This window comes from Lemur catta, chromosome 15 (genome assembly GCF_020740605.2).
Source record: "Lemur catta isolate mLemCat1 chromosome 15, mLemCat1.pri, whole genome shotgun sequence".
In the NCBI taxonomy this organism is placed as follows: Eukaryota; Metazoa; Chordata; class Mammalia; order Primates; family Lemuridae; genus Lemur; species Lemur catta.
Window position 1 is genome coordinate 35,268,798 of NC_059142.1, and position 23,500 is coordinate 35,292,297.

General features: G+C 39.2%; 1 protein-coding gene across 1 annotated transcript in view; it reads left to right on the forward strand.

Annotated features, from left to right (window-relative positions):
• The window catches only part of ZNF652 (zinc finger protein 652), a 56,768-nt gene extending 37,355 nt beyond the window's left edge, over nt 1-19,413 (forward strand). The window contains exons 2-6 of the mRNA XM_045526239.1: nt 1,661-2,831; nt 5,287-5,434; nt 6,122-6,237; nt 6,706-6,850; nt 14,037-19,413. Of these exons, the coding sequence (XP_045382195.1) occupies nt 1,926-2,831; nt 5,287-5,434; nt 6,122-6,237; nt 6,706-6,850; nt 14,037-14,554 (1,833 nt within the window). The 5' untranslated portion in view covers nt 1,661-1,925 and the 3' untranslated portion in view covers nt 14,555-19,413. The remainder of the gene's footprint in view (nt 1-1,660; nt 2,832-5,286; nt 5,435-6,121; nt 6,238-6,705; nt 6,851-14,036) is intronic.
• Nucleotides 19,414-23,500: the final 4,087 nt, after the last annotated feature.

The window sequence follows — 23,500 nt, forward strand, 5'->3', positions numbered from 1 at the left end:
AACGCAGTGGCATTTATTAAAACTTCTTTCTGAAATTCCACTGAAATGAAAGTAAAATAATTTCTTTTCAAAAAGAGTAAGGCCAGGCCTTACAGGCTCACACCTGTAATCTCAGCACTTTGGGAGGCTGAGGCAAGAGGATCACTTGAGGCCAGGAGTTCAAGACCAGCCTGGGCAACATAGTGAGACCCTATCTCTACAAAAAATGTAAAAATAAAAAAAGAGAAAAAAATAAAGAGTAAATCCATAAGGACAAAGAAAATGGAAGAGAAGATAATAGCAAAGAGATAATAGTAATAGTTGTAGACTATGTAAGTTATATTGTTATATGCAGTAAATACTGATTTTTAAAAAGTTGTGATATAATTATATTGGGAGGATGAGGGGAGAGTTGGGAACAAGAAGGTAAAAAACTGTGGGAGATGAGGTAATATCTGAAGATGGAAAAAAAGTCAAGAAATAGAAATAAAATCATATTGTGTAGAAATAGCAAGGATAAATATGGGGGTTGGGGGGGACAGCTAAAATAGCATTATTGCCTCTGGGGAGAATGGGGGTTGGAGTAGGGCCAGTATATTTGACTTGTAAAAACTATGGATGCTTTTTTTTAAATGATTACTTTGATTTGAAAAATGAGTTTAAAAACCAACCCCAAAGTTTCGTGTGGGTACTGAAATCATAAAAACTTTTATGGTGCCTATGCACAAAGCAGGCATTTAATAAATACTAGTTTCCTTCCTTTTGTCAGCTAGAACGAGGTATGTGCCTACAGTAATATTCATATGACTCAAAGGGTTAGGTGGTTGGCTAAACAGCAATGTGAGGTATGTCACAGATCAAACTATGTGCCTTTTAATTTTTTTTTTTAATGGATGGTTTTATTTTTCTTGGAACCATAACAACCTGATGGTTACTGTTTCTTAGAATTTAGACTTCTGTGTAACTGACACATGAAAAGTGACCCAGTTATTGAGTGGATCTAGTAAAGAAAGCTATGCATAGAACAACTTTAAAAATACTTAGCAACTTTCAGATTACTTTAATAAACCTGAAAACAATTATATCTATACCTAGCTTATACATTATTTAAAGCCAGGGACATTTTCCTTCTCTTCTGTCATTATTTCAATTAGCTGTTTTATTTCCATGGTTCACTGTACCTATCCCACTACCACCTTTGTTCTGTGAGCTCCCACTGTGGTGGATGTAGTGATTGATGTTGAAAGCAAACCAGCCAGTAGTATAAAGCTCTTGTGTGTTTCATGCACAACACATATTATATAACTAGACTGAAAAGGCCTTGTGGACAAAGACTGTATATTTTGCCATATCAGTATGTCACATAGTATCTATGCAATAGTAGATGTTTGTTTATTCATTAGACATATACTATGTGCTTGGCACTGTGCTAAGCTCTAATGATACCTTGGTGAACTGGGCAGATGTGGCTCTTGCTGTTACAGAATTTATATTTTAGCAGATTGTGAATTCTTGTAATCCAGTAAAACAAAAGCCCATGTTGAACTATTGAAGCAGTAAAAAGCATTGTATATATAAAGAGTTTAATAATTTTAAGCTGTGTTTGTTGTGATTTAAATGCATGCTATAAAAAGGAAATGGTGGTATCTGATTTTTTTTTTCTCTTTGCTTTTCTTTGTAGATAAGATGCTCCAAGTCCCTTGCAGTTCTCTTCAGAAGAAAAATCACTAGTGCTCTGCTCTTGCCATAATACCAAACCTTTTTGACTTATACTTTGGTGCTGCAACACTGGAAGAATTGCACACAGGTTCCAGGAATAACTTTTTCCTTAAATTTTATTTGAGTGATTCCCTGTGGATGGGAAAAAATTTGAGTCTTAATAATTATCTTGTTTTAAAGCTATTTCTCTATAGTCTGAACTGCTTAATAAAGTGGGCCACTTACCAATGAGCCACACAGCCAGTTCTTGTCAAGAGCTGGTTGAAAGCTGTGCTGTGCATGTAGCAGGGATGGCACAAGAAGATAGCCGTCGTGGCCAAGTGCCATCTACGTTTTATCATGGTGCCAACCAAGAACTTGACCTGTCCACCAAAGTGTACAAAAGGGAATCAGGAAGTCCTTATTCTGTGTTAGTGGACACCAAGATGAGCAAACCGCATCTCCATGAAACAGAGGAAGAGCCATATTTCAGGGAGACGAGAGCAGTGTCTGACGTGCATGCTGTCAAAGAAGACCGGGAGAATTCTGATGACACGGAAGAGGAGGAAGAAGAGGAAGAAGTCTCTTACAAAAGGGAGCAGATCATAGTGGAGGTAAACCTTAATAATCAAACATTAAATGTATCTAAAGGGGAAAAGGGTGTCTCTTCACAGTCCAAAGAGACTCCTGTTCTTAAGACAAGCAGTGAGGAGGAAGAGGAAGAAAGTGAGGAAGAGGCCACAGATGACAGCAATGACTATGGAGAGAATGAAAAGCAGAAGAAAAAGGAGAAGATAGTGGAGAAAGTCAGCGTTACACAAAGGAGAACAAGGAGAGCTGCCTCTGTTGCTGCAGCTACCACTTCCCCTACTCCCAGAACTACAAGAGGTCGTAGGAAGAGTGTAGAGCCACCTAAGCGTAAGAAGCGGGCCACAAAGGAGCCCAAAGCACCAGTCCAGAAAGCTAAGTGTGAAGAGAAAGAGACTCTGACCTGTGAGAAGTGCCCCAGGGTATTTAACACTCGCTGGTACCTGGAGAAGCACATGAACGTTACTCATAGGCGCATGCAGATTTGTGATAAGTGTGGCAAGAAGTTTGTCCTGGAAAGTGAGCTGTCCCTTCACCAGCAAACAGACTGTGAAAAAAACATTCAGGTAGGTTTCATCACCGAGAGGGCAAACTTTTCAGGATAGAACCTGGCTGTTCAGATTCATCTTGTATCTGCCCAAGAGAATAAATACAATAGAGGCTGAAGGGACAGATTTCACCAATTTATCATTTGAAAAGCTCCTGCTTTGGTCTTTTCAAAACTGAGGCTTAACATTTTATTTCAAAGGCATTAAATTTAACTGATGCTGGACTAGTGGGAACCCAGGTACACTGGAAGGGGGATCTGTTATAGATGATTGACCAGGAGGTAAAGTCAACACCAACTTTGCACTGAGATTCACTGTTGTAGGACATGTAATATAATTCATTCTGGCATCTTCTCTGTCAAGGCGGGAGATACTGAGTGAAGGTCAGGAGTAGAGAAAGGTCCCTGTCTAGCCTTAAAAGGATGCCAGATTCTAGTGCAGCCGATGAGGACAAAAACCATAATGACTCAGACCGGTGGAAATGGAAGATCTCCAGGAGTGAGTTTGCTTTTACCAGTGGAGAGATGACAACACTAAATTTGTCAAGAGGCTGAGTGAGTCCATGGGAATATGCAAACTTTAAACAGAGGCTGAGCTGGTTAAAAATGTTACCCACCTGGCAGTAGGGGTACATAATGCTACTGTACAGTATTGTTAAGGTAACAAAGTATGGTATTCAAACCAGGCTGATGTCTTGAAAGGACTGTATTGCAATAGGTTAAAAGGTGTGTTAATTATATATTATGCTGAGCAGATTGAAGCTCATGTTTGGTTTGCACATGTGAATGCGTATTAGTGAATATTCATTAAGAAGTCTATTACTGTCTCCGTAAAATATGTAAAATAGAAGTATCTTGTGCCATGTTTAAGTTAAACATTTTATAAAAGGTAAATTGTTTTGGTTTATTTTTTGGAGTGCTGCTAATATTGGTAGTCATAAGTTTCACTTTTCTTCTGTTCTTTTAATCAACAACTGAGATCATTGCTTTACTTTAAAGAAAGTTTTGAAAAATAGAAATTGCATTACTAAAAATTCACTGCTTTTGATTCATCCACTGTGACTTGATCTCCGACACGCTGGGTAAATAAAAGAAGACTGAGTCATGGCGCCCATATCCTCCAGTAACTGCTAACGCCCTGGCACGGTTATGAATTGGTTGCAACACTTCAGGCCTAAAGGAGTGTGATGCAGTGCTGCACCCTAGAGGTTGAATTGGACTCTGTAATGATTCATTATTGAAAAGGTGTTCTTGATCTTTATATATTGGGTTTTTTACTTACATTTGCTTTATTAAGTTACAGAAAACATTTGATAAATCCTTTTTTTGTGACTTTCCTCGCTATTCCTCATCCTAATACTTTTATGCTTGTGTTTAAGTTTTGTGGATTCTGCTAAATGAAAATGAACTCTCTTCATATCCCTAAAAAACAGTGTGCTTTATTCTTATGCATAGATCTTAATAATCCTGATGAGCTGGTAACAAGTAAAAATTTCAACCCTGCCCTACAAAATGTTTTATAGGACTAGTCTGTCCTTTTCTAGAGCAATATCTAGCCAGACACTTATCTTTTAACTTGTCTCAGAGTTCTTGTTTCCTGAAGTGGCAATGATGTTCAGAGGTCTTTATTTACAGTGAATACTAACTTGTTCTCTTAAGTATCCCAGAGTCTGATAATTACCACCAACTTTCTGGCATTGTTTTGCTTTAACCAGAAATATTTTATTTTGATATGCTTTTATATTCCAGGCTATTAATGATTCATAAAACAAGGGCCTAGGCATTGTGGCATGTGTTTTCTATGGATGCATGTAAAAGAGCTCTAGATCTGGGCTGTAGGGGAAAAGGGAGAGTGATACTAACTGTTTAGAGATTATGTTAAATTCTGCCAGAGGGAAATGTTTAATAGAATAAATTACATTTGGGAAAATATAATAAAATCTCAATTATTTGTGTTAAGGAAGACTCTAAATGTATTTTGTAAGGTATAAAAACATTTTTATACTCCTGCAGATCTATAGCCATTAATATATATTCTGTTTTATCTTGTTTTTATTTATACTAATTTAAATTAGTTTGTGTTCTCTGGTAAAAACCTATTAACTGCATGGTGACCCATGTGTAGGAGGCAGCTGTCCTTGCTAATCCATATATTTAAAAAACTTGAAGGTTCTTTTCATAGGTATAATACTAAATAATAGCAGTCAATTCTTTGATATTAGTGGAACGTTCCATGATTTATCTTAGCTTTTGCCATTGTTCTCATACTCCCAAAGCATGTCTAAAAGACGCATCTTGGAAAATAGAACATACAGATGTTGGTGTTGGAATCTGCACTCCGTGGAAGAATAGCATTTATCCGGAGTCCGGCCTTGTGCCACGAACCTAAAGCACATCCATTTCATCTGCCTGTAGGCTGGTATGGCTTTCTGCAAGCCCTGTAAATAAAGATTCTTTCTATTTATCCTGCTCAGTGTGTTTCCTGTAACAAATCGTTCAAGAAACTCTGGTCCCTTCATGAACATATCAAGATTGTCCATGGATATGCAGAAAAGAAGTTTTCCTGTGAAATTTGTGAGAAGAAATTCTATACCATGGCTCATGTGCGGAAACACATGGTTGGTAAGTTTTTTCTGCTTCTTTTTTCTCACACCTATGTTTTTCTCTTGTCCTTTATGTCCTGGATTGGGCAGGATACGAAGAATTTCCTTACTTTAATCAGTTCTTACATGTTGAAACTAAATGCAACAGGTCCTCAGTAAGCGTCACCAAATTGGATGGTATAGTCGTCCACACTCAGATTTCTTTTTCTTTTTCTTTTCTTTCTTTCTTTCTTTTTTTTTTTTTTTTTTTTTGAGACAGAGTCTTACTCTGCTTCCCTGGGTAAAATGCAGCAGCGTCATCATAGCTCACTGCAACCTCAAATTCCTGAGCTCAAGTGATCCTCCTGCCTCAGCCTCCCAAGTAGCTGGGACTACAGGCATGTGCCACCATGCCCAGCTAATTTTCTATTTTTAGTAGAGATGGGGTCTTGCTCTTGCTCAGGCTGGTCTCGAACTCCTGACCTCAGGCAATCTTCCTGCCTTGATCTCCCAGAGTGCTAAGATTACAGGTGGGAGCCACCATGCCCAGCCGCAGATTTCTTTTCAACACTGTTATTTTTCTCTTCAGAACATTACTATTAAAGCTTCACAGATCAGAGTGTAGAAAATTAAGAGGGCATAATTGCCTTACAGTAGGACATCTGTCTTTTCCAGTTTGAACTTTTTGGTGGATTTGTTTTGAGTGTAAGTGCATTCTGTGTTGCAGCACACACAAAAGACATGCCATTTACATGTGAAACCTGTGGAAAATCATTCAAACGCAGTATGTCACTCAAGGTGCACTCCTTGCAGCATTCTGGAGAGAAGCCCTTCAGATGTGAGGTAAGGAATGTGCTACCCACAGGCCCGGGCCCAGGGGTCAGTATTTGTGTGGATGGTGTAGCAGTGAGGGAGAGGTGTGCCTGAGCACAAGCCACAAGGCTGCCTGCCACAGAACCTTCCGACACACGCTCTGAGCTTTGTGTGTTCTCTCGCTGCTGGGTGGAGAAGCGCCATTTTTAATACACTGTGAACTCTCAGTTTAGGTTAACTTGGGAATAATACATAATGACTTCTTTTTCTTTGCTCGGTGACTCAGAAAAGTTAAGTATACTTCAGTGATAATTATGTGAGGAAATTGCCCTTTTATCAGTAAGTCATCTGCAGCATTATAGCAAAGCCACATGGCTGACACAAGCAGGTTCCATTCTGAGGATGAAAAATAAACCTAATGCCAGAGACTGTGTCAGGGTGGGCTCAGGTAAAGCTGCTGTGCTTGGCATTCAGAATTCTCCACTGTGTCCGATGCAGAACTGTGACGAAAGGTTTCAGTACAAGTACCAGCTGCGCTCCCACATGAGCATCCACATCGGGCACAAGCAGTTCATGTGCCAGTGGTGTGGCAAGGACTTCAACATGAAGCAGTACTTCGACGAGCACATGAAAACACACACTGGTAAGAATTTCTTGGGAAAGGTGCAGATGTCTCGAGCACTTGTTGATGATCATCTGTGGGTCTGTTTTCCAAAAATCTAAACCACAAATTTGCATGCTAAGTAAAAATCCCACTTCAAATAAACCTGATATATAAAAATACAGATTATACCAAAAAATGAGGTTTTTGTAACTCTGATTATTTAAAAAGGGATTATTTGTGAGTGCCTTTTAACTGTGAGTTCTTTTAGGACCATGAGTTCTTTACTGGGGGTTCAGAACTCCTGCAATTATGTGAAATTTGTTTTGTATATGTGCGAACATTGTTTTTCTAAGGAAAGCGTTCTGGACCTTAAAAAAACAGAGGGCACTGACTACTTGTTTAATACCCTCTCAACATTCTTAAAGTTTGATTGGATTTTTTTTTTTTTTTGAGACAGAGTCTCACTCTGTTGCCCGGGCTAGAGTGCCATGGCGTCAGCCTAGCTCACAGCAACCTCAAACTCCTGGGCTCAAGCAATCCTCCTGCCTCAGCCTCCCAGGTAGCTGGGACTACAGGCACACACCACCATGCCGGGCTAATTTTTTTCTATTTTTAGTTGTTTGGCTAATTTCTTTCTATTTTTAGTAGAGACGGGGTCTCGCTCTTGCTCAGGCTGGTCTCGAACTCCTGAGCTCAAGCAATCCTCCCACCTCAGCCTCCTAGAGTGCTAGATTATAGGCGTGAGCCACCACGCCCGGCCCATACACTCATTTTTAAAAAATTCTTTAGTTTCTTAACACACATACAGACAGATACTGTGCATATGTGTTCATATATATGTAATAAAACAAAAGCTGGGTCTTTATACTTTATTGTAACCTGCTTTTTGTTTTACTGTATTATATCATTATTAGCAATATGGCTATTTAATATTCCTTCTTGTAAATTGGCTGCATTAATAACTATCGTTTATCATGTGTATATATGTCAAGCATTGTCTTAAGTGCTTTATATACATTATCTTATTTAATCCATTTATAACCTTTACAACAGTCCTATAAAGTGAAGGATGTTTTCTCCATTTATATTAGCCAGTTCCCTGTTGGACATTTAGATTATTTCTGTTTGCAATTTTTCTACTGTTTTAAATAATACTGTGATAAATATCTTTGTGGCTAAAGCATCCATGATTATTTACTTACAATAAATTTCTAGAAGTAGTATTATTAGAGCAAAGAGATGTACACATTTTTAAGACTTGGTGACATGTATTGCAAAATAACCGTCCACATATATTCCCAGCAGCTATGCATGAAAATACCCATTTGCCCAGCCCGCCCCCTGCCCCCGGTTTTTTTTAAGACAGTGTCTTGCTCTGTTCCCTGGGCTAGAGTGCAATAGTGTCATAGCTCACTGTAACCTCAAATTTCTGGGTTCAAACAGTCCTCCTGCCTCAGCCTCCCGAGTATCTAGGCCTACAGGTACACACCACCACACTAGCTAATTTTTTTATTTTTTGTAGAGACAGGGTTTTGCTGTGTTGCCTAGGCTGGTCTCAAACCCCTGGCCTCAAGCAGTCCTCCCACCTTGGCCTCCCAAAGTGCTAGGATTATAGATGTGAGCCACCATGCCCCGCCCCAATCCTATCTAATAGTAAATAAAATCCATGCTGATTCAATAGATGAGAAATGGTTTCTTATTATATTAATTTGCATTTATATAATTACTAAGTAAGAGTGAATATTTTTTCATATGCTTGTGGGTATCAGTATATTTTCTTTTCTGAATTGCTTCTTGTGCCTTTTCTGTGTTCATCTTTCCGTTGTAGTGTTTGACTTTTTTTTTTATTTCAAATATTGATTAAGGGGGTACAAATGTTTTTGTTACATGGATATCTCATATAATGCTTAAGCGAGGGCTTTTGGTATACCCATCACCAGAATAGTGTTCATTGCACCCAATAGGTAAGTTTTTATACCACACTCACTCTCTTACCCTCCCTCCTTCTTGGTTTCTCATGTCTTTTATTTTGCTTTGTGCCCATGTGTACCTATCTATTAGCTCCCACTTATTAGTAAGAACATACGGTTTTTGGCTTTCCATTCCTGAAATACTTCACTTAGGATAATGGTCTCCAGTTCCATCCAAGTTGCTGCAAATGACATTATTTCATTCCTTTTTATGGCTGAGTAGTACTCCATAGTATATATATATACGATTCATGAATTGATGGGCACTTAGGTTGATTCCACATCTTTGCAATTGTGAATTGTGCTACAATAAATTACTTTTCTTATTGTTTATAATAGCTCTTTATATATTAAGTATACTGGACCTGTTCGAAACCAATATTGAAATACTTTTCCCTGGTTTGTCATCTGCCTTTTAATATTGTTTGTAATACTCAAATGGGGAAAGCAGCTGCATGATGGAGTTAGGAAAACCTGGCTTTTCCTCTCACTACCAGAAGAGTGTGACCTCTGTAGACCTTTAGTTTCTTGGTATTAAATAAGAATGACAATAGTACTTGAGAGGGTACAGGAGAAGGGTTAGCTTTAAAGAAGGAAAAGGATATGTCTTATAAGGCTGGATGAAATCACATTTAGAGACAGCAGTATGTTTTGGTGGGGATTAAGGTTATAGGAACTGACATTGAATGGGCTGTTTTTTTTGCAGTTGAAGAGAAGTGAGGTAGGCCAGGCGCTGTGGCTCATGCCTGTAGTCCCAGCTACTTGGGAGGCTGAGGCAGGAGAATCCTTGAGCCCAGGAGTTTGAGGTTTCAGTGAGCTATGATGACACCACTGCACTCTAGCCCGGGGGACAGAGTGAGACCCTGTCTCAAAAAAAAAGAAAAGAAAGAAAGAGAAGTGAGGCAGATCTTATCTAGGGAAGCTGACCAGCCATCAGGCAGGTTTCCTGGGATGGTATGGACATGAGGTGACTTCAAAGTAGAATACTTGCTGATTCTCCTTATACCAGTATTAAGTGCCTGGGAACATAAGGATGAATTAAAACCTGGTTTCTGCTCTCAAGGAGCTTATAGTCTGATGAATGAATGGTAATAGTAGTGATAATGATGGTGATAATAGTAGCAGCTAAAATGCCTTGAGTATCTACTCTGTGCCAGATACTGAGATACTGTGCTAAGCACTTTACTTGTGTTTTGTATCACAATAACCTATTAGGTAGGTTATTTATTTTTCAGATGAAGAATCTGAGGCTGAGAGATTGAATAACTTGCCTAAGACTGTCCGATTCCAGAACCACATACTTAATGATTCCGATATAAATTTAATGCAGCCAGTAATAAAATAGAGGGATATACAGAACATCATGAGTATAAAAAGCACCATTGTAAGATCTAGTTCACAGCATCCAAGATTTGTTAGTACACTCAAGTAGATCAGGATCAGAGGGACTGATATGTGCTAAATAGTCCTAATCATATGTAAACAAAATTGCTAATTTATTAATTTACAGTGAAAAAGCTGAGTGGCAATTGATTCAGAATTCTTAATGTCCTTTGGTCAGCATATTCTTTGCCTAAAGAAAAATCTACACTAGAAGCTAAATTACAATCAGAAAATTGTCAGGGAATTAGAGTAAAGGAAGGTAATTGAATTATCTTAATGATGAGTATCATACTTCATAGAATCCAAGAAGCCATCAGTTGCAAAACAATCTTCAATTTATATACTGCTAAGAAAATGCTGCAAATTAAACAGTGACATGCCATTGATAAAAGGTATATGGCAATTTCAGAGATGTTAAAATGTGGGGGAAATGCATATCTTAGAATTAATAAATATTTACTTATAAATATTAAGAGTCTACTAAATGGGGCCACTGTGGGAGTGAGACTGAAATAGTCCCTAGGTCCACAGAACTTACAGTCAGGCTGAGTTGATAAGACTAGCAAGGCCTTCAGTGGTTTGGTGGAAAGAGCACAGTGAGTGTGTAGAACTACAGAGTGTTTGGATGTGTGAGGGGCAAAGAGTATGACAAGACATGATACTGGAGAACAGCAAATAGATCACAAAGAACCTCATAAACCATGTAAAATATTTTGGACTTTAAGGACAGTGAGAAGTTCTTGCAGGGTTTTGAGCAAAGCAAGGCACACTATTTGCATGTTTATTCTGGCTACAGTGTGGAAAGTGGACTGGAGGGTTGGGAGCAGGAACAGAGTTGGTGAAACCCGTCAGGTGGATATCGTATAATCCAGGTGACAATTGCGATGATAAGACTGTGATAATAGCAATAGGTAAAATAAAGCCATAGACAAGGCAGAACCGAATGAACTTGATGATTGGTTAGATATCACCAGGATGGGAGGGAAGAATCAAGGGTCAGTCCCAGATTTGGGGCTTTTATACCATTTGTCAAGATAGAGAATAGCAGAGGGGGGAGCAGGTTTGCTAGGTGGGAAAGTGAATTTAATTTTGCACTTGTTTGTTTGGAGATATCTGTGGGACATTCAAGTGGACATATCCAGTAAGCAGTTTGAAAAATCAGTTTAAAGCTCAAGGAAGAGATTTAGATTGCAAATATCGGCTGGGTGTGGTGGCTCACACCTGTATTCCCAGAGCTTTGGGAGGCCAAGGTGGGAGGATTGCTTTGAGGCCAGGAGTTTGAGACCAGCCTGGGCAACATAGCAAGACCCCTTTTCTAAAAAAAATTAAAAAATTAAGCTGGGCATGGTAGCATGTTCCTGTAGTCCTAGCTACTCTGGAGGCTGAGGTGGGAGGATTACTTGGGCCCGGGAGTTTGGTGCTGCCGTGAGCCATGATTGTGCCACCACACTTCAGCCTGGGCAACAGAGTGAGACCCTGTCTCAAAAATAAATGAATAAATAAAAGAAAACATCACTATAATCCCATCACCTAGAGATAATAACTGGTACATCTGTTATATTTCTTTCCACATTTTTCTATGCATATTTTTCATTAAAGGTAGATAATACCATGCATATATTTTCATAACTTGTTTTACTTAATAGATTATAAATAATCTTAATAGATTATAGGTTTTCATGTTAATAATTATATTTCTTTAACATTGTTTTCAGTGGCATTTTCCATCACAGTATGGAAACTATGCTATTTTCATATACCATAATTGATTTAATTAATTCCATTTAACATATGATTTGAAGTTTTTAAGATGATTGGAGGATGCCTTGGGCACAGTGGCTCACTCTGGCACTCTGTTATCTTAGCACTCTGGCAGGCTAAGGTGGGAGGATCGTTGGGGTCAGGAGCTTGAGACCCCATCTCCACTAAAAATAGAAAAAATTAGCTAGGCACAATGATACATGCCTGTAGTCCCAGCTACTCGGAAGGCTGAGGCAAGAGGATTGTTAGAGCCCAGGAATTTGATGTTACAGGGAGCTATGATGATGCCACTGTACTCTAGCTGGGGCGACAAAAGCTAGACTCTGTCTGAAAAAAAAAAAAAGGGAAAACAGGCTGGGCCCAGAACTCATCCAGAAAGATGAACATGAATCATGGTGAAGAACCTAGCAGTGGCAGTGATTTAATAAAGAAAAGCAGAAAGATGAGAGAAATATGATAGTCTGAAAAAAATACTGACAGTTAATTCCAGAGAAAACTGATCCCTCCTGACTCTTCAATCCGATTTCAGGAAAGTGAGGAAAATTCTGGCTTCCATGGAAAAGGGCAGTAGAGGATGTCAGTTTTCTACTAGAATGAGAAGGTGGAGAGAAGAAATAGGGCTATGGTATGGATAAAGAGGTGTCTGCTACTAGTAGTGTAAGAAGGGGTCCCACAGTGGAGGGAAACAGTAAGAAAATGCATTCCTTCCTGTGTGCAGAAATGCACACTGAGGTGGGAAGTGCTGTGGTTTACATGTCAAAAGCATACACTCTGGAGCCAGACTGCAGAGTTTTAAATCCCAACTCTCCACTAACCTTGGGCAAGTTTCTTAATTTCTTCATCAGTAAAATAGGGGCAATAGCATATGGTGGTTGTGAGGATCACCAAGGCTAATAGATACGAAGGATCAGAGCAGTTCCTAGTGCACTGTAAGACGTGGTGCGCATGAGTGGGATAAGCACACCTCTTGGGAGGAAAGGGAGCAGCAACTGAAGTGACAGCAAACTCTCTCATAGCAGGAGTTACTGTAAAGATATGAGCTACAGAGAACACATGCAGGAATTGATAAATACAAGCATATGGTCACCAAAGTGCATGGACATGGCTACTCCACACCTCACCTCAGCATCCCATACGACTGGATGTAATCCCAATGGATGTAATCCCATGATTAATGGATGTAAAGACTCAAAACTCATTTCTCTGTAGCCTGGGTAGAGAAGCAGGTAGTTATAGCACGAACTAAGCAATAAATTCAAAGGAAAGTTGAGGCTTAAAAATTAAGGCCTGAGAACCCAAACCTAATTTCCTCCTAAGTGCACCTTAGAACTATGGATTCTGGTTCCTTTTTGACCCATTGGCCCAGTGGTTCTCAACCAGGAGCAATAGCCCCCCTCTACCCTTCCCACACCCATGGACATTTGGAAATGATGCGGGGGCATTTTTAATTATCAGAGTCTCTTGTGGGCATTTAGTAGGCTGGCACCAAAAATGCTGAATGCTCTTCAATGTGCCAGATAGTCCTACAATGAAGAATTATCTGCAAAAATGCCAATAGCTCTCCCACTCAGAAATACTGCAGTGTAAAATTCATGTTGTAGGATGAGGCAGGCCAGTATTTTCCAAGTTTAAGACCAAAAAGCAAGCTACGTGCTAAGGATTCTGTATGAGTAGAGGAGAGATTTATTTGCTCCACAGGACATTTTCAGCAGTCTTACTTTTGGTTGGGATATCAGAAATTTCTTACAACTTAACTTGCCTAAATTTAGAGGCAGAGACTCATCTGTGATATTAGTTCTCCTGAGCACAGGAAAGCCATTTGAACAGTTGTGTTGGATGTGAAGGGTGGCCAATCTAAATACCTCTTCCTCCCTGCCAGGTCCCCCTCCTCCTCCTTTAAACCAAGCCCAGATGGTAGGTTGTATGTAAGTTTTGCTTGTCTCTACTCTACTCTGTTGAGTCCCAATTTAGGGGGCTCTTTTATGATTCTAGAATATATTAATAACATGCCGTGAGGGAGAGAAGTGGTAATCTCCTCTTTAAATATGAGGAATAGCGTAAGCACGTAATTGCCACCTAGTGTGTTAATAATGTTTTGTGTCTGTATTCAGGAGAGAAACCCTTTATCTGTGAAATCTGTGGCAAAAGCTTCACCAGCCGCCCCAACATGAAGAGGCACCGCAGAACTCACACAGGCGAGAAGCCCTATCCATGTGATGTGTGTGGCCAGCGGTTCCGCTTCTCTAACATGCTTAAGGCCCACAAGGAGAAGTGCTTTCGAGTGACCAGCCCCGTGAACGTGCCGCCTGCTGTCCAGATCCCACTCACCACTTCCCCGGCCGCCCCGGTTCCTTCCGTGGTGAACACGCCCACGACCCCAGCCCCTCCGATCAGTATGAACCCCGTAAGCACTCTCCCCCCTCGGCCCATCCCCCACCCCTTCTCGCACCTGCACATCCACCCGCACCCGCACCCGCACCATCCGCACCACCTCCCCATCCCTCCGGTCCCCCACCTGCCCCCACCGCCGGCTCTCTTCAAGAGTGAGCCTTTAAATCATAGAGGCCAGAGTGAGGACAGCTTTCTGCGGCACCTGGCCGAGAAGAACAGTTCGGCACAGCATCATTAACATCCGGCTCCATACGTGTGTTCTCCGGGAGCTGCGTTCCCACGTGTGCGTTGGCAGAGGGAGTCGGTGAGCATTTCTGTAAGTTCTCAGACTCTCCAGGAGCTTTGTCATTGTCTTGGAGAATCAACAGGTCCAAGGGAATGAACAAGACGACTGCCTTGAGCTCATGGCGGGAACTGTCTTCTAAAGCAGGGGAACCACCGAACTCAAGCCCGATTTGCTCGCATTTTCTGGTGACTTTTATAAGTTTCAAATACTCAGACTTGTGGAATTTTATAATTTCATATCAGCTGATGAGGTATGCTTGCTTTTATATCCTGGACTTCTCCTCAAAGAGGGGATAGGCCTGGTTTCCTTTGTACTAATCGGGAAGGCTGTGAGATTAATCCAGAGCATTAATTGTATCACTGTGTATGGTAAGGAATTCTTTTCAGCTTTTGGTGCTGGCTACAGAGTCGAGCTGGCTATGTTTCACAGTATATCAAGCATTATAGAGAAAGATGGAAATTTTCTTCTTTGTGTAGCTCTCCTAACGCACTCTTTATTTTACTACAGAAATTATTTTAGAGTTTTTGTATAGACTTCTTTAGTAGTCTGTTTCTAAAATGATATGTATTTCAATAAGCGGTGTAATTTTTTCAGTGTAGCTGAACCTATGTTGTAAAATAGAAAAAAATTTTATAATCATCAAAATGTGATTCTTAAAGATGCATATAACTTCTATAATTCAGAGTTATTCTTACATCCGTACAACTCAAAGGTGCTTCAGAGATTAGATGTGTCTGAGAGGGTCTCCAGACCAGGTTACTGCAAAAATGAGGTTTTGCTTTCAGAACTTGGCATAAGTACTTGGTAGTTTTTAAATCTCTGCTTCACACTCAAATATCTGTGAGACTCACTGACATGCTCCTGTCCTCCGTGTTCCATTTGGCTCAGCTGCTGCATTAAAGAAAATGATTTGCAGGGGCTTGGGCCTTTTCCAGGGAAGTCACCTAAAGCTTGCATGTTTTGAAAATTTGAGGAAGCCTGTTCTCTGCCAAGAGGAGGAAGTAGTGGAGATTGTTTCATCTCAGTCGTGTCTGTTTGTCACTTCCCTTAGGAACTGGTTCATGTTTTACTTTTATGGGATGACAAATTGAAATCCCTCAATTTGAGGTTGCTTCATTTTTCTAGAATTGTTATGAGAAGATAAAATGTAAACTAAAATCACAAACAGGATGTTGCTGATAGTGGTTGAGAAATTTGAGTGAGAAGACAAATTGGTTATGAATTTTAAAATGTCTGTTATATATAAAATATGGATATGTCCACAACTTTGAGCTATTTTAAAACAGTTTAAATTGTACTGAGGGAAAGCTCCTAAGTTTTGCTGCCCTGTCTTCTGCAAATAATTACATGATACCAGCATTCTTAGGTGATAAAGAGAGTAGCACTTCTAATACCTTTAGGCAGGTTACTTTTTCAAGTTTGGGAAACTTCAAAAGAGCATGGAGAACCAGGAGCTAGACAGAAGGGCTAATGTATTGAGTATGTTCAACTGATCCAATTTATCTAGACTCTTTAAAGCTTAAAATTTTGTATTTCTTTATCTCCGAGAACTGAGTTCCCAGGCTAGGTCATTCCCCTACCTTTTTTTTGTTTTTGTTTTTGTTTTAAGAGATGAGGTCTCACTATGTTGCCCAAGGTGGAGTGCAGTGGCTATTCACAGGTGCAATCATAGCTCACTGCAGCCTCGAACTCCTGGGCTCAAGCGATCCTCCTGCCTCAGCCTCCTAAGTAGCGGGGACTACAGGCACAAGCCCCTGCGCCCAGTCCTTTTTTTAATCTTGAAATCTCTTCATTTTTCTTTCCTCAGGCTCTTAAATCATTGCCTGAATCAGAACCCTGGCTTTTTATTTATTTTTTATTTTTAATATTAAATGTGCAGATATGCTTCAAGCACTTTTCTAGCTGATTAACTCTGTGGTAGGAAAAAATGGAACTCCTTCAATTGCTGTTAAGTCTCTATTTTTAAAATATCACATTCTCTATTAGCTTTTTGGTTTAATGTTTTTAACTTTTCTCCTTCCGATTTTGCCCGTCTTTTGTAATGAGCATAGGAAAATTTTGGAATGAGGCAGAAAAGTATCTCAAGACGTATTTTTCTTCCTGTTTTTGGATGTAAGTTTTAAAGAATGGTATTTTTAATATTTGTATACATTCTTTGAGCACCCAGATACCCAAGCCAATAAGGAAAGCTAATTCCTTGCTTATGACTGTTATATCTTTAGTGGTTGTCTCCCCTAACCTCCACAATCTCCTTAGCATTCCAGAACAAGTTTGTAAATCTACACTTTTATATAGACATATCATTATTTCATGGTCAAGCCTGTAGTACTAAAATGATTTTTTTTAAAAGATGTAAATTGTAGCTTAATTGGTTACACCTTATTTTACTCTAAATAAATTGACAGCATTGGGCAGCAATTCTGAATTCTAGACTTCAGACCATTGAATCAGCCATTTCATGAGGTGTACTGTAATTATACACTGGAAAATTCAGGTAGTCATCTTTAATTTTTTTCAAGTAAATATAGCCATAAGAAAATATCTGCTACACATAAAAACCAGTATTAAGCAAATATCACCACCATCCTTAACAGAAGCAGAAAAGGATTATTAAAAAAAAATAACATTGTCACACAGTACAATTCTTAGTGAACTGTATTGTGGAACAATCTAGAAACTTCTAAATTTTTTTTTCCTAGATAAGTATATCTTCTCTGACTTGGGATTTGTGGTCTTTAGGAAAATTGCTCAGAATATAATGACTCCTTATCAGTGTCATATCACATATGAGTAATGAAATGCATTAAGAATATTCACAACATTAATGCTTCTGAATATAAGAACTGCAGGATTAAGCCTTAAACATATTTGTATCAGGTTTAACATGCTTAAGACTCAAACTCAGGGTTGATCATTTGGTTGGGGTCCTGTACTAAGAAAAAAGTTGCATTATGTGGTACGTTCTCTTCCACGTATGCTGTAGCACCCCCATGAATTCTTCAAAACTTATTACCTACTTGTTATCTGTTTACGAAAAAAAGAATTCTGGAGGAGTTTGAGTTCTCAGCCCTTATCTGTACTTATATCTTTTAAAGACAACAGAGGCCACCTTTCAGCATTATATAGATGTCAAATTGAGGCTATTTCTCGTTACTTAATTTTACTATCTTCAAAGGCTTGAATCATTGCTAGGGTTAAGATTTATTTAAGGAAAATTCCCAAGGACTTTTTTCAGTTGGCATTGCATTTTTTTTGTGTAGTTTTTTCGTTTGTTTTTTGTTTTGTTTTCACTTCTATTTGTGGATTTATCATTCAAATATAAACTCTACCTTAGCCTTAATAAAAGGCTGCTGCTTTCTCAAACTGAGTCAGATAGGCTCATACTGACTTAGATTTTTTAATTTGAATGAAGAAAAGAAGATGAACAATTTAAAGGCATGTGGCTTCATCTCCAAGTATATTTGTGATTTGATTCTTATTTTTAGCAAGCAGGGGAGGTCTCCGCAAAAAAACTTACTGAAAGAAACCTTTAGAAATCAGTTACATGTACTTTAATAGTCTACCATTTACATTAACTGTTCTAAATTAATGACTGAGCGTGTGTACATTACCACAGTTGTACTACTTTTTAAAAACTATGTTTGTTGGAAGGACCTCTTTATTGTGGTTAGAACTTTCCCTATAATTTGATTGTCCTTACTACACTAACCGAAGGCAAAATGCTCTGAAGAGATGCTTGTAAACTTTGAATTTTTTACTTTCTGAAATTGTTTTCAGTTTTTTGCTTATTGAATGGATATGTATGTTTCATTTTGATTTCACTAGAAGTTTAAATTTTGAGAAGGTGAAACAGAAACAGAAATCCATTGCAGACATATACATGTTTACCCCATCTTGCAGATTTTGGTTAGTAAAACAGAAGGGTAGGTGGGTTTCACTGTTAAAAACAACCTAAAAAACTAAAGTTAGAGAAACCCTTCTGTTTGAGCTACCGTATAGAAAAGAGAACTTTTATTGCATTGCTGATCCACATGATGAATATTTCTATGCTGTTCTAGACTGTATGGGAAGTATTTCATGAAAAAGGGGATAAGTTACATTTAAGAATTTTATCAGCTAACTACCGTTAAAAAAAAAATCACCTCATTTGGAATTCTTCAGACTATAAAATTGAGCAAGTAAATATTAGGTTTTAATTTTCCTTTGCCTAAACCAAGACAGGAAATTTCCCAAAAGGTCATGTTTTTTCAGGAATGAAAGGTCATAAGCCACTAGAGGTAGTGGCATTATTATGCAATAACAACACCCTTGCTAACCTGCTCTTGTCATCTGTAGCGTTTGTAATAAATACCGATGACCTTCCAACCCTGGACACTACCTCGGTGAAGCAAACCAGAGATCCTCTCTACACTTTGTATGGAAGCCATAAAAGTTGCCATCAATAGATCCACTTTCATAGTTCTATACTTTTATACTCTCTAGACTTTTTATAGACTTTATGATCAGATCTTCTTGTCTTAGAGGATAGGTTTTGCAAGATTCAAAGGAAAATCAAACTCTTAGTTGTCCCAACTATGAAGCTTTGGCTTCAGTAAATTTGTGTAAAGAACCGGATAACTAACTAACATACTATTTATCAAATTCTTTATTTAAGTCAAAACTACTTCGCAGAGTTGCATATCTGGAAAACAAACTTCTCTTTCTTGTTCCCTAGGTAGAAGAAGGTATATTTCGTAAGAAACTACTTATGAAGTGGCTTTCTTTCTACCTTGTTACTCTGTGTATTACTAGATTATATATGTATTGTCACAGTTCCTGGAGTTGTTTTTATTTGTTTATGACAGATGTGTGAGTATGCACCTCTCTCTAATCTTCTAATCTCACTGCAGCTTCAGTCTCTCTCGCTCTGTTCTTGAGTGCCTTCAAAAAGCCAGCATCCTGGAACATTCTTTTCCTGGTCTAAATCCTACCTCTGATTATTTCATTCTCCATGAGTATTGGAATCCACCCTTATTCCGATGAGTTTAACTCTACAAACTAGCTAAAACCTTGGATAAGAATTTTGAACGTATTTCTGTTTCATTCCTCCATGTCATTTCTAGGTTACATTTTAAACTTTTATTTATATCTTGTTTCTTTAAATATTACATCTTTAGTGTAGAAAGACTTTATCCTTATTTTACTCTTCACCTTCTTTACTTTCACTGGAAACTAGATGTTCCTTTAAAATCAAAGGCCGTCGAATATGTCTTTTGAGTATTAGTTTTTCTCATCTGAAGTCTTCCTAAATGCCTCCCCTTTCTGATTAAGGGATCCTGAACGCTGCTGTTGCTGTGCCCTGTTCCTGTGTGCCCTCTCTCCTCCATAAGCATTTGGCAAGGTTGTACCCATAATTTTAGTCCAGTGAATTTAAAACTGCTCTCTAGGTTTATCAAAAGTCCTTTATTGATTCTTGATCTGCCTCTCTCATCCCCCGTCCCTCAGACACCTCTATTTACTTCCTTTTCTAGTTGTTTTCATCTAATTCATTTTTAAAGTATGATTGATACATAATATATGAAGGATGTAATAAAAAGAGGGTCGCAGTGTTCTCCATGTGATAATGAGCATCTCCATGATAAAACATTTTAACAACTGGCTAGTCTTTTCACAGCCAAAAGTGAAGTTTGTAGCAGTCTCTTGCTTCCTTTCAATTCTTCTCCAAAACTAAAAAAAAAAAAAAAAAAAAATTAAAATGAGGAAATTGGATTGCATTTTATTTAAGTGAGTGAAAGCTATTGAGTATTTTGGCCTTAGTCAAAATCTTTCCTTTCTGACTTAAAATCTCATGACTCTTTCCTTAAAGTTGATAGTACTCAGGTTTTTAAGACTAATAACCACACAAGGTGGGAGTCTAAGAAGGCAGCTGTTAATACATTCTTAATCTTTTTTGTCTGGTGACATCATGTTATTGGTGGGACAGCGCAGAATTGTGAGAATTGGTTACATTTGATAATAAATTCAAGACATTTGAAGACTTCACTGGCTGTTTGGAATGGGAAGACTAGTTTACAAAATGAGAAAGGCAGATTTCTGTATTGCAGAAATCAGTAACAAGGGTTTCTCCTTGTTTTAAATACCTTTCACTTAATTTGCCTTGATATTCCGCATTATTGACCTAGAAGTTTGTCTCTTCGGTAGTAAATGGCTACCTCCAAAGTGTCTACTTTAAAATTCGTAGCTTTTCTCTTCAGAGTCCCAGGCAATAAAACAGTGGAGAGTCATACTCACTTGTCACTTGGAGGAACCACACCCTTTGAGACAGACTGCTGTCTTGTTTTATGTGTTCAGTGGGAAACGTTTGGCACAGTATCCAAGGGAGCCCTTCCCCCTGAGAAGTGTTCCCACAGCTTTCTAGCTATAGGTTAACTTTCACACTACTTTAGTTTCTCTGGTGAGATCAGGGATGTTACAAACTACTTGAAAACGATATGGGGGACATGTAGGAAATGGGGATGGGACAAGAAGGGGTGGAAGCTGGAATTTTGCCTAAGGAAAATCAGAAGGAAACTGATACTTTCATTGGTTACTTGTGATCAACTGAAGAGCCTGTCTCTTGTACTGCCTGTGCCAGAGAATCAAGTTTCTTAATATCCAGCTCCTCTGAATGAGCACAGCTTCCTCCCTACCTGTGTCTCTTACTGGTGGAAAGGGACTATGTGATCAGAAGGACAGAGACTGCAACTCACATCCTGCGTAGGGCATAGATTGTGTTTCACTGCGTTTGAAAGTTGGTGGGAAGTATTTTATTCTCCTAGAACTCCTGATCCTCCTAGAAATATCTTTTCATGCTTGATTATTCAGTGCATTAATTTAAAAAGAAAGAAACAGTGTGGCATAATTTTGGTCTTTACGTCTCGAGTTGTATCCCCAAGGGTATATATGTAGCCTCTGAAAATCAGATGAATTCTTCCATAAGGTTGGATATGCACTTAATTCACTTCCTGACATGGGCTGTGCGATTCTGTTCCAGCAGCAGTTCTAGCGTTGTCCACCAGGGGACGATAACGTACTTTGGCTTCTTTATTCCTGCCTTTCTAAAGAAAGATCCCGCTTGTAAGTCTCTTCTGGAATATCCTCTCTTGGCTCAATGTTTATTTATATATTTTGACTATTTAAGACATTTTCCCTTACTAATAAGTCCAGCAGTTGTGCAGCTCTCATGATGCAAGCAAAGATTGATGTGAGGATCTGGTCCTTGGGAGTCAGGCATCTTAATTCGCCTTTTTTAATATTGGTGACCCAGCCAGGCCCTTGCCATGGGGGATCCATTGTGTGCTAAATGCAGAGCAGGAAGGCAACCCTCATTTCTTTCTTCTACATCCCACCACCAGCACGGGACCATCCCATCTCCGAGAGGGATGAGAGCAGCAGGGGAGCTCTGGAGTATCTGAACTGCTCGCCTTCTCTGTTGCAGAGGATATCAATTAGGGAGCACGTCCTCTGTTGAGATCTGCATCCCGACCTGTGCAGCAGGCACTCCTCCAGGTCAGAAATCGGTCTGTGCGCCTTCCGCCAGCTCCTTGTCTTAGGGTTTCTAACCCTCATCAGCTCTGTCACCATGAGTTTTGTTTGTTCCAGCATCTTCTTCACAATGAACAGGTCAGTAATCACCTAAGGGAAACACCAGACTAAACATTTCCCTGTAGAGCCAGGAGGCATTTACATCTGGAACGGCCTTCGTAACTGACTCCTGTCTGGCCTCTTTTCCTCCAGCCAGATCTGAACCTGAGCAATACCAGACACACATAGTGGTGTCTCCTTGTAACTCCAACACTTGACAAAAAAAAAAAAAAAGAAACCCTGAAGCTGTGATTGGTGTTGGTAGCAGGTGGCCAGATGCAACTTGCTTGTTTTTATTTTTGTTTTCCCCAACAGTACTGAAATCACTTGCACTTTTCCTCATTTCTTAAAGGAAATCCAGTTTGCTTGCCAGGAATTGTTTAGCGTTAGGTTTACAAAGCTTGTTGTTGAATGTTGAATATTTGTCCAAAGGAGTTTGACAAAATAGAAGCTGCTTGGTCCCTGTTCTGCCTGCTAGGTCATAAGGATTAAGGCCACGTGGCTGGGGTACTTATGTCAAGTCCGGAATGGGGCGGTGTCCCTCTCCTACCTCTCTGCGGAGATGCAATTGAAGGTCAAGTTGGACTCAGCGTAGGGCAGTGATCTGTCATGCTGCAAAGAAGTTTAAAGGAGTCTTTCGGTTGGGGAGGCGACAAGTAGGTAGGACAGGATCTCTTAAGGTGGGAAAGATACCGGGGAGGGGAGGGCTGCTTGGCCCCAGGGAACTGCAGTGGAGTGGAACCGAGCGCCACTCCTGAATCTCCAGACCAGCCCACGCTGCCTGGCTTCCCTGAGTCACCTTCTTTCCAGCATCCTGTCAGATCCCTCATTGTACTGATTTTCCCCCTCGTGTTAACTATACCAATATTATTTTTTTAGCAATTGAAATGCACTTTTTTATTTCAACTCAATCATGATTTTAAGTATAAAGAATTTATAGATTGTTAAAACTACTTTTTTTGTGTATTTTTAACCACTCAATGTAGCATTGTATATTTTATTCTTGTGAGACTCTGGTACAAGGTGTGCCGCTTAATGATTTTTTCCAAGATGCTGGGCCTTTGGATGTGTACGGTAACCAACTTAATGCTAATGTTCAAAGTAAAAAAAAAAAAAAAAAAGCAGCCATAACCCCTGTGTGTCTTTCTTCACATCATTTCTTCCTTATCCTCAGTTGACAACAGTTTGAGGTTCCCCTGCTTAATGAACTGTGCTTTCTATGTAAATTGAACAATCCTACATTCCTCCTCTGCTGATATCAGTTGTTATCTCTAGTGATGGTGACAGGCTATCCCA